Raw genomic sequence first — 19341 nt, 5'->3', positions numbered from 1 at the left:
TGATGGATGAAGGTGGAGGGTGATGGATGAAGGTGGAGGGTAAAGGATGAAGGATGAAGGTGATGGGTGAAGGTGGAGGGTGATGGGTGAAGGTGGAGGGTGAAGGTGGAGGGTGATGGGCGAAAGACAGAGGATGTATGGAAAACGGTCCCGCGCGTGTGTGTGTGTGTGTGTGTGTGTGTGTGTGTGTGTGTGTGTGTGTGTGTGTGTGGAGAGGAAGAATCACCCCACACCCTTAAGGAGTATAATAACAGGCATTAAACTTAGAAGAAGTCCCAAGATGAATAATTATACTGACGTCATTGAATCCTACAGAAAGGTCATACGGCAGGTGGTGGTGTGTGTGTGTGTGTGTTATGAGGTCCTATCAATGCTTCCCAACGAGTAAGTCAAGTTATTTAACCAGGAATTCAGCTGTTTAAAGGGGGATTAATAATTACCGTAACTTAAATGTACACAGTATTTATGGACTTATCTGAGTATTTGAGTCAGGGATAAGTTAGTGAAGGTATGAATCATCTCAACTACACAAAGGTAAACTGTTAAGAATCCTCGTAATTTATCACATCCTCGGGACAGAATATAATAACTTGACGAGCTTTACTTAACACCACGACAACGTTTCAACAGTATATAATAAGAAAAATATATAATACTGAAAAAAATATTCCGTTTTCAATGTTAAATTAAGATAAAAAAAATATATAACAAAGCGCTATCACACGACAAGGAGCCAAAACATCTAAGTTGAAAGAGTAGGTGAAGTTTATGTCAGTCTCTGCTGTCTAGTGTAGTGCCAGAAGAAGCAACTCACGCAGTCAGACACATGAGGCGATCACGTGACATTATCTTGGTCACCAGTGGAAAGAAGCCGACAGCCCAATAGTCTAAGTTATTTCAATATTTGATAATGAAGAAATGTTCACCTCGTCACTATTGTACCACACGGCTATTACCACTGAGGTCACTATTGTACCACACGGCTATTAGCACTGAGGTCACTATTGTACCACACGGCTATTAACACTGAGGTCACTGAGATAAAGTTCTCATAATATCCGAGCAGGATAGGACTCGTAGCAACGATTTAAGTTGGATAAGTTTAGGTTAGGAGGGAGATAGGAAGGAACTGGTTCACAAATAGGGTGGTGGACGAGTGGAACAAGCTTAGCAACTTTGTAGTAAGTGCTGGAACGCTGGAAAGTTTTAAAAGGAGGCTAGATAGATTCATGGATGATAGAGAGTGGTAGTAACTCTCGACAGGAGCTGCCATGCACAGGTCAAACGGCCTATTGCAGACTCCTTATTTTCTTATGTTCTTATTGTTATCATAATATCGATGACGTCACACCCAGACTCAACAAGAACGTCGGGTCAACACAGCTGTCAGGACAATTACAGGTAGCTACAACATTATTTAATTAACCTTATAATTCAAAAACTTATATTTACTGTATATCACTGGTGTTGTGGTACCTGCCGGGTGTTGTGGTACCTGCCGGGTGTTGTGGTACTTGCTTGGTGTTGTGGTACTTGCCGGGTGTTGTGGTACTGGCTGGGTGTTGTGGTACTGGTTGGGTGTTGTGGTACTGGCTGGGTGTTGTGGTACTGGTTGGGTGTTGTGGTATCTGCCGGGTGTTGTGGTACTGGCTGGGTGTTGTGGTACTGGCTGGGTGTTGTGGTACTGGTTGGGTGTTGTGGTACTTGCTGGGTGTTGTGGTACTTTCTGGATGTTGTGGTACTAGGCTGACAAGTAGTGTGTGGGCGTAATAACTAATATGTGGGCAAGACAAGTCGCGGGTGGTGGTGACATGCCCACCCGTCCCGGATATCGGGAGCCCTGGGGACAGGGAATTCAGGGGAAACACACACACACACACACACACACACACACACACACACACACACACACACATGCGAGCGCGCGTGTGTGTGTGAACGCGTGTGTGTTTGTGGGTCTGTGTCTGAGCGCGTGCACTCGACCCCGGATACCGTCTTCCCCGCCATTGCCATAATTACAATGAAAGACAGTTGCTGCAGGAAAATAGTTCACTTAATAATCTAATGCTGATGGTTTACCAGAGATAAATAAATGTACAAACAATAACAGTTGTAGAGTTGTAAGGTAGGTAGGTGTGAGGAGTGAGGTGTGAGGGGTGAGGTGTGTGTTGTGTTAAGGCGGTACAGTACATCTCGACACCAGCCACACTTTCCTCGGTGGTCACAGTCACCCACCCATCCTCTCAACGCTCACATTGATGCCTTCTTGTGTTTCTTCTTTAATGAAGTTTACAAATTGAGTCAAGCAGAAATGAAGCGAAACACCTGGAGGAGGTGAGCTTGAGAGAACTTAAGAAGTCAGATGATCTTGAGAGACGGCGTAACCCAGTTTCTGAAGTCGCTCCAGGATTGGCTGGTGATGTGTTGCGGGAGCCGCCGGCTGGCCAGGCATGCGCAGTGCGGCCCCACATACCTGAGCCTAGGTGTGTGCTCCCCCACTCACCTCACCTGTGCAGTGTTGTCGTCGCACCCAGAGCGAGGTAAAGCTGGGGAGCGTTCTCACCCAGTGTGTGTGTGACTTACGCAGTATGAACAAGCGTAGAAGAAGCAGGGCTGTAGCCTCTTGTGCGTCGTAGTGCTTCACAATAAATATAAAAAGGCCAATAGTGGCGTGGATTTCTTTAAGGTAAAGTGACGTTTCTTGTAAGTTGAAATCATGAAGATGGCCAGGCGAGGAGGTGCGGACGCAACACCTATCTGCCGCTGCCGAGTGTTGTATTTGGGCTCGTCCGTCCCTCAGGTCACCAAGGATGGCCTGCAGGGTATACAGGAGCCACTCAGGGAGCTATATCCTGCAGAAGGTGCGGTCAGTGCACGGGGTATAGACTCCTGGCTCTCAGTGTGGTCCAATGGTTTACTACTGGAAAATGTGGACGAAAATCAGAAAAAGGTGACACGTTTCTTCCCCATTGAATCACTTCACTACTGCGCCGCTGTCAGGTACGTGGTGGTCTCGGGGGGCGAGGGCGCTACAGTGCCAAGATTTCTGCCATTGGACTCGCCCTTCGCCAGGAACCCCAACATCAACCACCCGCCGCTGTTCGCCTGCATCATGCGTCGCATCACCGGCATCAAGGTTCTCGAGTGTCACGCCTTCATATGTAAACGTGAGACCCCAGCAAATGCCCTGGTGAGGTGTTGTTTCCATGCATATGCTGATTCCATGTACGCCCGTAGTCTTGAGGGCGGCGGTAACAGTCAGTGCGGCTCCGTGTACGGCGGCCGTGCAACAGAGGAGCGCGCCATTGAAATAGAAGACTTCAGCAGTGCAGCGTCTGAAATAATCCCTGCGTCACTTGGTTCTTCACCAACTCAGGACGCACCCGCCTCGCCCTCCTCCCATGGCTCACCGGGAGACGAAATGTCAATATATAATGGCGACGAAAACCACAAGGTATGGGCAGGAGCACCTAAAGGAGACCCAGAACTTATCTATTCCGACTACTCCTCGGGGACGCTACGGTCAGCGAGGTCTACATCATCGCTTTACGGAACTACTGGCGGGACTCGCCCCTCACGCCCCCGGCAGATGATTATGCCCTCAGTCGCCCCGCCCCCTCCACTCGACATCATCGAAAAAGATAAAAAAGGAAAAAAAGATGCCAGAAATAAGGCTCGCCGTGAGGAGGACGAGATGAGTAGACTGACCAACGGTGGACCTCCTCGCCCCGCTAGTGTAGTTAACGGCGGTATGAGGCACCATAACGGTAGTCTCCCTCGCCACATGAATGGCCACTCCTCACCAACTAAGGGGAAGGGAAAGTTACGAATTCTTGGCAGCAGCAGTTTGGTTGAGAGAAAGAGTAAGGGCATGCGTGGCCCCCCACCCTTCATAATGGTGCAAGGGCCCCCGGGTCCTCATAGCCACCATGGTCCACCTCCCCCCCACGGTCACTCTGTACCACATGGGCCCCCTGGTCCACATGGTCACCCAGGTTCACATGGACCTCCAGGCCCACATGGGCCCCTTGGCCCACATGGACACCCAGGCTCACATGGGCCACCGGGTCCACATGGACCCCCAGGCCCCCACGGGCCTCATATGGGACCCATGCCTCCACCACATATGGTACCACTACAGGGTCCACCACCGCCACACATGCTGCCCCCACCAGGGCCTCCACACGTTATGCTACCCCCTCCTGGACCCATGGGACCACATGGGCCTCCGGGACCACATCCAGGCCCCTATGGCCCTCCGGGCCGTCGGCCTCCATCAAGGGTACTTGAGGAGCCCATCTACATGCCGTCTACCCGACCCCTGAGCCCCACAGCGTCCTACCAGCCGGGACACTTCCCTCATGAGCAGTACCTCATGGAACAGTACGCCACTACTGGCCGGCCCAAGCATAAGAAGAAGAAGAAAAGTGGCAACAAAAAGGAGTCAGACGAAGATATATATGGCAGAAAAGGCCATCTCAACGAGAGGGCCTTCTCATACAGCATCCGAGAAGAGCACCGATCACGCTCTTACGGGTCGCTGGCGGGTATTGGCGAAGACTCTATGAGCAAGAAGGACCGAGAGATTCTACAGATGGTGGCAGACCTGGATCTTAGTGGGGACGAGCTGGAGAGGGTTGACCCTCGGCCCGGAGTGTACCGCCCCCCACACTCAGACCGACTCTCAGCCTCCGGCACCATCACCTCCAGGCTCTCCCGCACCTCTAGACGATAAACACCCAGGTAAGACCACTTCACGCATCACGTACTTACTGCTTCACTGAATGATTCTTACGCCCAATGAAGTAAGGGGTAAGTCACCCACTCAATTTACCGCGAGGATTTTGTGTGCTGAATATTCTACGGTTGAACAAATACTGAAACCCGCCAAGTCACCAAACTAAAACTCAATGCGTAGCTCTTTATAGTCAACACAAATACTCACTACTAACTCACAGAGAGAGAGAGAGAGAGAGAGAGAGATAACAATAATAACGGGATAAATAATTATAGAGCAATAAATGGAAAATACTCGTATCCCAGGAGGTGAATGAGGCAATTTGATTGTTTGTGTGACCTTCCTTTCAGTATAAGTTGACACACCACCTCACCAACACACTCATGCAGCCTCTATACTAACACTGTTTCTTTTTACTCTCACACTAATTTTTTTTAATGTTTCGTCATTATTCAACAAGTCTATTTTCATTGACTTTAACATTTCATTCTGTTTCAAATTAGTTTCATTTTTTCTTCGCTCTTCCTTCCTTATTTACCGATATTTTTTTCCATCATTTATCTCTTCCACTTTTTTCATTGTCGCTGTCATTTGTCTCTTGTAGATGTTAATAATTGCCACAAGTCCATAAAACTTTCAGTGTGGCCCATCAGGTACAGGTGTGAGTGTGACCCATCGGGTACAGGTGTGTGTGACCCATCAGGTACAGGTGTGAGTGTGACCCATCAGGTACAGGTGTGAGTGTGACCCATCAGGTACAGGTGTGTGTGTGACCCATCAGGTACAGGTGTGAGTGTGACCTACTTGGACAGGTTGCTAGACGTTTCTCCGTCAAGTAGTTTTGCCGTCACCAGTGGTCGATTCCCGTCACCAGCTGCCAGGCTGACCGGTTCCCCGCCACCTCTGTTCGTTTCCCCGTCGCTGTAAAATCAAGGAAGGAAATATAATTATAATTCTACCTAAATTAGAAACATACTGCTAGACCAGATGCTTTAGAACACACCAAGAGACTGCAAAACACCTCTTGGCACACACTGGGCAGCTCCTGTGTAATTTAAATCCATATTTTATTTTCCGTTATTAGCTTATATATTTGTTTTAATTGTTTAATGTGTTTTCACTAACCATATTATGTGGGCGCCTGTTCCATTCACCCACAAAGCCTTCCCATTACTTTACGCGACAATCCTCATGTTATTTTTAAATATAAAGAGATGATGGACCATTCTATGATAGGTGTCATTATCATTATGATATATTCTCAATGTGTCTGTAAAGTACAATTTCATGCATTACGTTTACTCTGCAATTCGCCGTTCATTACCCAGTGTTAACGGCAATTGGTAAGAGATTACACAGGTGCTGCCTAGGTCAATATGGTCTCTCAAAGCATATACTGTACAGGTATATAAAACATCTAATGACCTTTTGTTATTTATCATAATTTAAACAATTTTCTCTGGACTGTCCCTCAAATAATTATAACCAGTATTACAACTCCCCTATTTTTAATAAGTAATTTTTTGCCCGTACAAGAGACATTCATAACCATAAAAAATCCAAATATCCAATTCTGGTTAAGAAGGAAATTGTAAGTAAAAAAAAAAAAGAAACAGAACCTGGTAATAGAGACACCGACAGGGTTCACGGTGTCAGAGAGACTGCGAGAATGAGGAAAAAACAACAATGGCGTATGGTTGACTGGGCGTGGTCATGGATGGTCACCGGAGCCGTACGAGAGAGATTTCAAGGCGTTGCAGCAAGTTATCTGCTCCAGTAATAGACGGCGCTCGGCCACACTCGTGTTGATGAAGATGATGGAGTGTGTCTGAGGTTTGTGTTGGTCCAAGTCGACGTTTGTAAACAAATAAAGAATGATATGTGAGATTAGGGTTGCTTTTGTTCAGACGGTGTTGGTTTTGATTATACACCAGAACTAATCAAGATGAGAGTTGTTGTCAGCGCTATCAAGCACAACTTCTACAGTACCGGTACAGTTTTTACAGCGTGTAATAACTCACTTACCACATAATACCAACTTTTCATTATATATAAATATATATAAAACCAGTAAGTAGTAGTCAGCTACCAAACAGGGAGATACTACCGCCTGGGAAGATATTGGAAGCATAATGTGTTGTCTAATGGTAGACTCTGCTGCCATATGGCATCACAAAAATTGTGACCAAGTCCCAGGCTGCTGATCTGACTTTCTGCCTCATTTACAGACAATTGCAGGGATTCAATTGTTTCTCTTACTTTGTATTTAATTATTATTATTGTTATTGTTATTATTATTAGTAGTAGTAGTAGTAATATTATTATTATCATTCTTGTTGCATTATCTTATTATATTGTATTTTTATTTAATATATTTTTTATATTCTTTTGTTAATTTATTATTATTATTATTATTATTATTATTATTATTATTATTATTATTTCGCCCCCAGGCCTTGATGTGGGTCATTGACCTGTGTCCTGGTTTGCTAATCCCGTTTATATTCTTGAATAATGTATATTTGGGACTCCTGTATTTGGGAATCATCCAAGTGGGATATAACCAAGGGTGTGCTGGCAATTTCTTAACAGCCGGATCTGATTAAGGCGAAATTCAAGTGGTGTAAATCGACAAACGACAACAGTGAGAACCATTACGCTAGGGGGACTGGGGTGAGCAGAAACTCCCCCAGCGGGATCCCAGGCGGAGCCATGGAAGCCAACGCATTTTAGCCTTTTCGAAGAACATTTTGTAACATTCTGACAAAAATTATCCCACATATCCTTTATACTCACTAATGACGTAATTACATGACCTGAGAGTAAACCATTTTTTATTAAACAAAACTAGGGTACAGTATTTTCTTAAAACATATATTCACATGAAATAAATACTGAAGAGCTCAACAAATCAGTACAAGTTCACTACATGTCAATGACACGATCAGTTCGACTACTGTTCAAGGCAAGTTAGTTAAACCAAATAAGCTGCTAGATTTTAATCATTACAAATATATAAGCATGGAAAATAAAGTATTTTTTGCACCATTTCAAGATAAATTTTCATTGTCTGCTAAATAGTTAAAAATAAATAAAAAGTTCGGTGATTCAATCAAAATTCAACAAACGGTTCGGGCGAGGCGGTCCCAGCACTCCATTGAATGTAACCTCTTCATGGGAATAGTGAAAGTCCATTTCTTTCAGGGAGAAAGTGGAAAACTATCAGACATGGGAGAGAGAGAGAGAGAGGGAGAGAGAGAGAGTTGCGCAAGTGATAAGATGCGCATATTACTTTCATCCTGTTGATCCCTCACCCCCAGCACCCTCTACCTCCTCTCCACCAGTCAGATATAGACGGGACGGGAAGACATTAATAGATTATAGATGTTGAAATCTGGCCCAGTAGCCTTGTGGCCCACGGTGTTGTTATCTAGGTGTGTGTGTGTGTGTGTGTGTGTGTGTGTGTGTGTGTGTGTGTGATAAAATATTTATATATTATATAAATATTTATATTAATATTAAAAGATCCCAAGCTCTACAAATCCGCAACACCCGCATTTTCAAGATGCGGATGTGAAAATTTTGCAGATGTGACATCCATCACTAGTACTGTATACTGTAGTATATATGTTCAGTGAACTAATATTAAGTGCTGTGATTTAGTGTGGACGTTAAAGATTCACCCTGTATACGGCACCGTACAATACGTTTGACCACAGGAGTATGTGTGGATGGTTCCATTTGTCTTGGCTCACACCACACGCCCTTACTGCCTCCCCACTCCCCTTCTTCCTCCTCCCTTTGGTTTAAACACTAACCCAAGCAGGAGCGAGAGAGGAGTTCAGAGATATAAACTTGGAAACTTGAAATATTAGCCATTTATACCAGCACCAGGTGAAGACTGGGGCATGAAACGTGTGTCCCACTATAAACAATGTAAGTTATTCTGTAGACGATGTTGCCAACACACTTAACATGTGCTAAATAACTGTTAACATGTGTTTAAAATAAGCTACCATGTCGTGTATTAAGTTCCTGTTAATATGTTAAGTACCTGTCAACATGATCTCGTGTTAAATATATGTTAACATGTGTATTAATTACCTATTTTAACACATTTTTCTCTTATTCATATTTCACACAAATTTCACGGCCACATCTGCAGCAAAAGAGGAGGCCACAGTGGAGGGAAACTGGTTCACATCTGGCGTACACACACACACACACACACACACACACACACACACACACACACACACACACACATTTATTTTCCGTATGAGTAACTCTTAAGTTGCTACAAAATATGTGCCACACCCAACCATCACGTTTAAATTCTCAAAAACAAAACTCTGTCTATCCTTGGTAGATATTTTTTTTACGATGAAACAAATCATTGAAATAATATATTACTACAGAATAATACGAAGAAGTCACAGCGCCGCCGAGAAAAATAAGCTATGTTTACTAGAGTGACGTCATAGGCAGTGATCCACATTGAGGACACCCGGGAAGCGCACACTCACCCGCCAACACCAAACACTTCACCACAAATTAGTCAACCTACAGGCCCACTTACAACTGACGGTTACCTTGTATTTACTGTTAGAGGCATATCTTCATCAACATAACCACGTACAGTCAGATTCACTTAGCTGACACCGAGCCATTTACAGTATGATCGGTTGGGAATGTTTTAGTCGATTTCTATTTTAGCGATTCTCACATCACCTACCCTCGAAAACAGATCATTAACGGCTAATAATAATTATAATAAAAGACTAACATCTGAGTAATTACAATATAGTGACGTAAGATGATTTAGGAGTATGTTGAAGAAATGGGATGCAGATGGTGAAATTCCTCTCGAGAAGTGGGACACAGGCGTTCAACTCAACTTCTCCACCTGGCATACAGATGAGAGGGTGACTGAGCTGCGGTGTCCCAATAAAACAGTTAACATTACCTGCTGCCTATGAATAAAATATGACAATCCTCGACTTAAATCTTTAATTTATGCCATCCTGTAACTGTATTTTATAGCAGCTCTGGGACGGTGACAAATATAAGACAACTTAACATATATGGACGAGGATTTTTACGTCAGCAGTTGTGTAGCGGTGACTGCGGGAGGACTTGCTAGAATGCTTGTGATATAAAAAGTTCTGGTTCCATCTAACAATGGCTCGTATATAATACTAAATAAAGCAACAATAGCTAGATTGTAACAAAGTTAAAGCTTTGGACTGCAATTTCTTATAATATTAATAATAATAATAATAATAATAATAATAATAATAATAACAATAATAATAATAATAATAATAATAATAATAATAATAATAATAATAATAATACAAATAATAATAACAATAATAATAATAAGAGGTATTTCAGAATAGGAATCAAGAATATATGGAATCAGAAAAGCACTCAAGAATATTTTTATATACAGTACATATAAAGATAAATACAGCAGCCAGCAAAAATATACAGTATATAATATTTTCATAATCTAAACCTGAAGAAACTTGTTACAGGGACGAGCACTTGATCCTCCATCACCCAGCCATCACTGGTGAAAGTTGTTGGTGTGGGGGTAATAGCCCTGACCTGCAGTAGCCTACCACATTGCTACCACACTCTATTACAACACTCTGCTACCACAGTCTATTACCACACTCTGCTACCACACGATTACCACACTCTACCACCACACTATTACCACACACTACCACACACTGTTGTCACACACTGCTACCACACTACCACACATTGTTACCACACTACCACACACATTTGTACAACACTATTACTACATACTTCTACCACAAATCACTACCACACTCTTCATACACTGCTACCACACTCCTACTATGCACTGCTATCATACTCTACCCCACACACTGTTACCGCACTCTATTACCACACTTCTACCACAGAGTTATCCCATTTTACCATACAGTGCTACCACAGTCTACCACACTCACACAGGTTACCACACTCTACCACACACGCAGGTTACCACACTCTACCACACACACAGGTTACCTACACTCCACCACACAGTTACCACACACTACCACACGCACACACACAGGTTACCACACTCTACCACACAGTTACCACACTTTACCACACTGCTACAACACTCTACCACACAGTTACCGCACTCTACCACACACACAGGTTACCACACTCCATCACACAGTTACCCTACTCTACCCTCCTTCCCGTTCCCTGGTCGAGCGCCTCACTGCTCCAGGTTTTCCCTCCCGAGTGTAAAACCTAACCTTGCCCTTCGCTCACGTCCGTGTCGCTCCCCACAGCTCACTGCCTGGCATTTGGTGGCGTCATGCAGCACTGCCCACGCCTAAGTCTTACTACACCTTCACCACCACCACACTCACCTCTCACCACCACCACACTCACCTCTCACCACCACCATACTCACCTCTCACCACACCCTCACCACCACATTCATCTCTCACCACCACCACACTTACCTCTCACCACACCCTCACCACCACATTCATCTCTCACCACCACCACACTTACCTCACCACACCCTCACCACCACCACCACCACACTCACCTTCACCATAGTGGCGGCTCTAGCCTCTAGGGTTCTTGAGGCCCTGGGTAAGAGAGTCGTGTGGGGGCCTTAGAGGTTTGAACCTGATGACCGTTAAATACAGTAAGACGGACATTTCTGGTTTAAATTTCACATCGCACTCTCCATTTAACTGTAATGCATTTAGTTTAATTAATTTTTATTACAAATGGTCATAAGAATAATATATAATGCATTACATCAACACTACACTCTAAATACAAATGTACCAGCACATTAAATAGGGTCACATTAATTATGTTTTACGATGATGGAATATAAACAGATAGGTAATTATAGATTCACAAGTAACATGTTGATAAGGTGACAGATAATTCTCTATTAATGAAATGTAACTTCTGGAGCCTTCTTGGAGGCCAAGTCCACAATCTGAAGTCTGTCCCGATTCCATGGCCAAACCTGAATGTATCTGGACGAAGTGACCTTCACTGAGAATTGTAAACAGACACTCGCTTGATTGTTGATGCTGCCACGCCAAATTTATGACTGTCGCTCCTCGCTATTTGTAACCTAGGATTCTGGGACCATAGGAGGATGGAGCACTCCAATGGGCGAACGTGTTCACCAAGCGGCCGCGACGCATAATACATTAAGCTCATTGCGCCTTACATGATAGTGTGCGATAACATCAGATTATTCAATAAAACAATTATATAATTATATTCAGTGGGTTATTGACATCCAGCGTCATATATCTAAGGATAATTTCTCAAAGCAACACATTGATTATTTCTCAGTAAAAGATAATTATTTGCCTACTTAAGGGAATATACTGTACAGTACTCCCTTCGGTTCTTCAGTAAGAGCGATGGTGGCAGCTACAGCTTTACATCAGTTATACACCTTTTAATATATATGGCTATGGTCCCTGATTGCAATCAGAATCAAAGCCACACATCAGATCAGCCTATAAATAAGGCAGACTTCACCATGCTTTAGGTTGGAATCTGATATAAAGATACATTAAGAAAGATAAATTCGCACAAGTTGCCCTGACAACATGCCACGGGCCGGTCTGATGACAAGAAATTTGTCGAAACGTTACCAAATAAATGTTGTTTATCCATACATTGGTTCTGTTATTCATCCTCCGTGTGTAGATTTTTTAACTTTATCCATATTACAGGAGCAAGGACAGAGGGTGGTCTGTTTTGTAATGTTATACATTCTCTGTAGTAAAGAGCGGAGGGGCATCTTAAACCATTAGAGCCCTACAGTCAGAGGGACTGAAACCTCATACAGCCGTACAGTAAAAGAAAACTAAAACCTTATTGAGCCGTAAAATAAGGGAGGACTTGAAAACTCAGAGAGCCCTACAGTAAGGGAGAAACAGTGACCTCCACAATAAGAATTTCACCAGGAGGAGGGAAGTAAACTAGCCCATTCATGATGGAACACACCAGGACAGGGAGACAGGTTGGCCGCTCATCAAAATTTAGCAGGTCAAATTATTATGAAGTACCAGGGAGACATTTTACCCCCCGCCCCCCCAAGTTCTTCACATACTCACCACTCAACTTCACTTTAACACAAATGGGCTTTCTGACAGCTCCAAAACACGAGAAGCTCAACTGATTAAATAAACTTTTGCTGATTTTGGTCAACCGCACATCAATGGGTCAAAGATAAGCAATCGCAGTTTGAATGTTGAGTTGCTATATCTCAATACTTAAGTACTCGGCACATGACTGCAAAACTGATGACCAAAAAAAAAAGGAATTAAAAATGCAATGTAGATTTACAAGGTCAAAAGGTAAAGAGTAAACTGTTGAATTTTTACCGACTTGCATTCTGTAATTAGATTTTACTTTGTCTTAAGATATTGACACATGGGTGCTGGGAGACATAGTGCATTCCCTTAACAATGTTCGTGACCTTAGATTTTCAATTAATTTCCTTATTCATCCGTGAAGAGCGACATACCTTGATCAGTGTTATTAAAATACAGAAGCCTCGTCATGGTGGTGGTGGTGAAGGACCCGTAGTGGGGATGTCAACGCTGACGTAGATACCAGTCCTCCCTCCCTCCCTCCCTCACTACACACTTGGATATGTTAAGGTTGATGCGAAGTAAATTTAGATAATAGTTCATAATATTATTACCATGAAAATGTGAATAACAAGAAACGTAAGATAGGGAGATACAAATTCCTCTCACACACACATTACGGTACATCCTTAGCAAGCATTGACGACATACCGTAAGATGTACGATCATGGAGGTGACAGTGGTAGTGAACGATGCGGGTGTCAGTGTCACAGGTTCACGGACACCACTCACAATATTCTCACGCACCGGCTGGTCCTTTTAACCAGAACAAAAAGTGCGATTGGGTCATCACAGAACGAGTATTTCTGCTGGCGGCCCAGTTCACCCCTGGCCTAGCTGTCTCATTTTTGGACTGGGCCGCTAGTTAGTAGCCTGCCCGGACTTCTTACCAAAATCACTATCAAATTTTACAGTACGGATGTTCAGAGTGAACCATGCGGAAGTTCCTTCTGTACGTGCTTGTCATGTTTGTTTTGACAGTCAAACCAGCGGTGCTGCTGGAGTCTGAACTAACCGTACCTCCTCTTGGCATGACAGTTCTTCCAGTTATCAATTTCAGATTTTTAAGAAGATTTAAATACGCGTTCTCTTATATATGTGTTGTATAAAAAATATATGTTACAAATAATCAGGGTGTCTTAAAGGCACACATCAACAGTGGAAAACAGTATGTCTTCCAATCAGTATATTGGGCGTTAACGAAGACATCTTAAGGATCCGCCTCCAGCGCGGCCGTCCCAGCAACACACCGTCTCAGGGCGAGGCTCAAGGGTGGCCGCCTCCATACTATGTATACCAATGGACCAATACATTATACTAACAGTGGGTTCTCTGATTACGTAAACTTTTTTTTCACCTTATGCTAAAGTGAATTATTTCTTTACATCTAAAGCAGAGTAAACACTGCCACTCTTCTATAATAAATAATGTTCTGCAGCGGGGAATCCATTGGTAGAGAGGAGGGGTCAGCAGCAAAAAGTAGCACTATTAATGGATCACGTCATGGTCACACACCCACCACAGCTGTGTGTGTGTGTATAGATTTCTCACTCTTATTAAATCACGGAAAAGCGTGTTTAAAATAAGAAATTCTTTTTACTATCGTAGAATAACTAAACTACGTCCAAGTTATGCTAGATGAGATTAGTCTAAATTTATTTAGTCACGTTAAATGTTATTCATTTACAGTTTGCCCTTTGATTTGTTTACATGAATATCTCTCTATACAATACAGATTTCTTTAAGTTTTCGAGAAAATCTAGAAATTGTCGATATTTTGCATATATTCATATTTAATAACACACACACATTGGGTTTGTCAGGATATAAACAAAACAATAATTCTCAATATATACAGTACATCTTGAAAAAAATCTGAAATCCATGAAAATTCCATCAGCACAAACGTACACAAGTCATCATGTTAACCATTAACAAATATAAAGAGCCAACAAGAGGTACACCATCGCCATGTGTGGTGGCCAGGCAGGTGGGAGTGGGTCACTGGGACACAACCCACTGTTTCCTCTACCGAAAAAAACAAAACATGTAGTGAGTGACTGAGCCTAGTGAGGTGAAACAGCGGTCACGGGTAGGTACAGTAGTTTCCCACGCTGGTAACCACGTCCACCGGGGATTGAGGACGAGCCGCTCTAACTCTTCCCCATATAGCCGTTCTTAAACCACTTTCTAATTACTTCTGTACTGTACTGTACTGTATTGTACTATACTGTACTTGTAATTTGCTATTTTATCCTCAAAGACAACCCTCGATATATCAATATTTCTTATGAAAATGTACTTCCTTCTTATTAGCCTCTAAATTAATTAATTCATACATGTACATCCCTCTGGACGGGCTGAGCTGACATACAGGTATACAATCTGTATATATACGAGCAATTAACAATTTTATACTTGTATAAAAGAGTAATCCTTACTAATGTGATTGTTACCCTTTGTCAGCATTATTAGGTATAGGGGTTTGAGGTGTTAGGGTACGAAGTGTTGGGGGTTCAAATGTGTTGGAGGTTTGAGGTGTTGGTGGTTCGAAAATGAGTCATACCACCAAATTTCCAGCCTTGGCCCATTTATCTTTGTGTAAGATTACATTATCTGTTCTTTTGATGTAGTGCAGTGTTCATGTCAAAATGAACTATTTCATTGATGTAAAAATAATTCATGTATTGATATAACATTTATAACTATTTGTAAGCCCCAGAAGGGGATGGCAAAGGTGACGGTGGGAGTAGCATACTACCCTGTCCTTTCGATGTAATAGTTTTATTGTCAGGCTGGTTGAGGTGCACAAAATATATATAATTTCCCTACACTTACTTTTACGTTATTACCTTGATTTTGAATTCCACATTATTATTTTTTTTAACTCTTGAATTCCGCCTTGAAGTTATTGATGCGCGTGGTGGAGGTGGGGGCGGGGAGGAGATGCAGCCTCCAGTAAAACAAACACTTCGGCCTCTGCCAGTCGGAGGGATGGACGGTCTGCCACCCACTCTCCGTAAACCAGCTCATTTGATCGATCTATGAACCACATTTCTTGACATATGCAATTTTAATCTCATTCAATTATTAGTTAATTTCATACTTATTATATGCCGTTATAACTGTCTAAAAAATACGCAATGGATTATTTTTTTTCACATTGATAAAAATAAACGTAGCAGCACAAACGACCAACGAAGAACCACAGATAAAACAAGAGACCACAGACAGAGAACAAGAAAGCACAAGCAACCACAGAGCAAGCACTAATGTGTATAAAGGTGCACATGCAAGTAGTAAGCAGCAGACGGGGGAAATAATATAAGAGGGTGGTGCGAGTCAACACGGCTAACACCCTTCACTGTTTACATCAAAGAGAAGAACGACAAGCGTAGTTATACTCAATAATGGAGGAAGAGTTAATAATTTTCACGATTCTGTCACCACATAAAAATTACAGTACATGTCCTTCTTAGCTTAATCTGTACATGTACTGTACTGTTATTCATAAATTAATTTGGCATTATACTGTGATGGTTCTTACGTCACATGCTCAGTTCTGTAGTAACTGTACATCTAGCTCATTGCATTTACTGATCTCTGAATAAGCTTCCTGATAAAAAATTTGAAATACTTAAAAAAAAAGTTGTGTGGGTACATATTACCGTCTGTCACAATGTCTTTCGGGTCAACTCGTGCTTGTAGATGATGTTTGTGATAATTGACATTTCCTTAACACCATAAAAAGATGACGTCATGGTGGTTGGGCAACAGTGACCGTGTCGACCAGTGAACACCTTACTGTTGTAATTCTGGATAAAAACAACGTACCTGTAAACTCAAGTTGTGTGGATACTTAACATCTCTAAAACATTAATTTTTATCAGTGATTAAAATGTCGAGGATTTTCACCAAGTGGACAAACCACATGATATATTAATAAGATTTAATTCGGATTTACAGTATTCTACAACTTCTATGAGTGGTCATGATTCAATTCCGGGCCTGAGTGGAGGACTGGGCTACCTCCGTGTATTCAAATTCAAATTCAAATTCAAAACATTTATTGACAATTACATCAAAAGGAGCTGGTTAGCATGCTAACAAGTCCACCTAAAACTAGTCTTAACAAGTGCTCTTTAACATTCTACTAATCATAAATCGGATATGTATACAACAAATAAATATGCATAAAATCTACAATCTTATGTTAAACTTACAGATTTTTTTTTCATAATATTCTTAACCATATTTTTGTTTATTAAATAACAAACCATCTCTGTAATATCAGTAATACCATCACCCCTAAATTCTGATAAACAGTTATATTCCATAATGTAATGATATAATGTATGAGACTTTACATAGTCACACAGTTTACAAGGAATGCCATCAGTTCCTTCAATATATTGCCAATAATATTTGTATCCAAAGCGTAGTCTCATCACAAATGTATCATACTTAACCGAAGCCTTACCATAAGTACAACTTGTAGAATTCAAAACTCGAACATAATGTTTCAAACTACTACTGCCGTTGTTCAAAAATTTTCCGAATATTGTCCATTTCCCATTGCTGTCGGATTTTTACCATTCCAGATTTTATTCTTTTAATACCCAAACCTCCGTGTACACTAGCCCCTGTACACTATAGCGTGTGCCCTCTAAAGGTGGAACAATCCTTCAGGGAACTAACAACCCACCAAGAGGCTGAGGTAATCCACTATCTGCTGGATGCTAGGAATCGAGAGATCAATATCTGTCCAGCCACTTTAAATCTTAGCAAGGTTTATATATTGTATTGTCTACTCATATATTTTGTCTGTGTGAGATACCTGTGACAATGTGGGATTAACTCTTCCTCCCGTTTTTTGTAATCACACAACAGCTCTTTTATTAGAACCCAATGTTTGTTTTCCTCAGCATTATATACTAAAATTAAAAGTGTGTATAGAAGACTGGAGGGGGGTACAGTCGCTTAAATAACATACAGAAATACTGTAAGTAGAAACGTTTATTTCAGTTCACTGGTGTTTTCCACTATCTGGCAGGGGAAAGTGGCCAAAGCCATTGAATCTATGTAGTGCTCCCACTACCATGGTGACCTGTGGTGTAATGGTCAGGATGCTCGCCTCGCAAGTATTGGACCCGGGTTCGATCCCCGGGCAGGGTGAAACTATGGACAAGTTTCTTTACGCTGTTTGCCACTGTTTACCCAATAGTATTTGGGAACCTGGATGTTAATCGATTTTGTTGATCGTGTTCCGGGGTAATGGTTAGCCAGTGCAGATGGCGAGTTCTCCGGTCTTCTCGAATTATTCCTTGACACTGGGTCATGCAACTTGTTAACTCAAGGTGTGGTTGTTGTGTTGACAACAGCTTCTATGCCTGCTCTAGAGCCGGCCATCCTTGTACACGAGGGGCAACCATTATGATTATGTAAATACCATAACAATAGGGCTCTTGTATCAACATCGGTCATGTTTAAAACTGAACAATAAATAGTCTTACGAAGTTCTGTATAACATTGTGTGGTTGTGTTGTTGTTGTCCCGCAGTAAAGAGGCCACTGACAGCGGATATGGACACTGACGTCATGCGCTATATTTAACTCGGTGCGATAACTCGTACACCTACCACTACAGTTTGAGGGTCAACGATATGACTGTCAACTACACGTTTATGTAAGAGGAGAAATGGACATATAACTAGTTAACAGGAGAAGATTCACTAATTAAGATATATAACAAAGGGAAGAAAGGTTAATATTGTATATGAGAAGAGCAAAAATTTATGAAACTTCTAAATAAGAGGAACATCGATAATAGTCATAGGTGCTAAGAAAGAGATGTTGAGCATGATTAATGTATTGATAAAGCAAGTGTGTGTGTGTTCCATGACTCTCCTGTGTGTGTGTGTGTGTGTGTGTGTGTGTGAAGACTCAAACATGACCAGCGTATGTGTCATGTGAACAACCAAGACATGACTAGCGCATGTGTGTCTTCGAGACATGACCAAACCACACGTACTGTACATCACATGACATATGTAAGTACAGAAACCATTCTTAACTACCTTAGTTCTTTCTCTCTCTCGTGTCCAAACTCAGGTGTATAACTGCTTTTACTTGAACGCGTGTATTTGGGCGTGTGCTCGTGTCTGCATATGCATTCATCCGTTCGTCCGCGCGTGTGTATGTGTGTGTGTGTGTGTGTGTATGTGTGTGTGCGCAGTAAGTAACTCCTCGTCAGCCACATCAAGGGAGTGGTCCAGGAATGTTGTTTCACCACCACATTATTACCCCACCGTGCACCTGGTGCCCCACCGTGCACCTGGTGCCTCACCGTGCACCTGGTGCCTCACCGTGCACCCGCTGCCCCACCGTGCACCCGCTGCCCCACCATTCACCCGCTGCCCCA

The 19341-nt window shown here is 42.4% G+C and overlaps 1 protein-coding gene across 1 annotated transcript in view; it reads left to right on the top strand.

Moving 5' to 3' along the window:
• The first annotated feature begins 2496 nt into the window (after window positions 1–2496).
• LOC121880038 (collagen alpha-1(III) chain-like) overlaps window positions 2497–19341 on the top strand; it is a 51952-nt gene continuing 35107 nt past the window's right edge. Inside the window, exon 1 of the mRNA XM_042387032.1 lies at window positions 2497–4743. Within this exon, the coding sequence (XP_042242966.1) occupies window positions 2717–4735 (2019 nt within the window). The 5' untranslated portion in view covers window positions 2497–2716 and the 3' untranslated portion in view covers window positions 4736–4743. The remainder of the gene's footprint in view (window positions 4744–19341) is intronic.

Source organism: Homarus americanus, unplaced genomic scaffold (genome assembly GCF_018991925.1).
Source record: "Homarus americanus isolate GMGI-L3 unplaced genomic scaffold, GMGI_Hamer_2.0 scaffold30108, whole genome shotgun sequence".
NCBI lineage: Eukaryota > Metazoa > Arthropoda > Malacostraca > Decapoda > Nephropidae > Homarus > Homarus americanus.
This window is presented reverse-complemented; position numbering and strand designations above follow the sequence as displayed.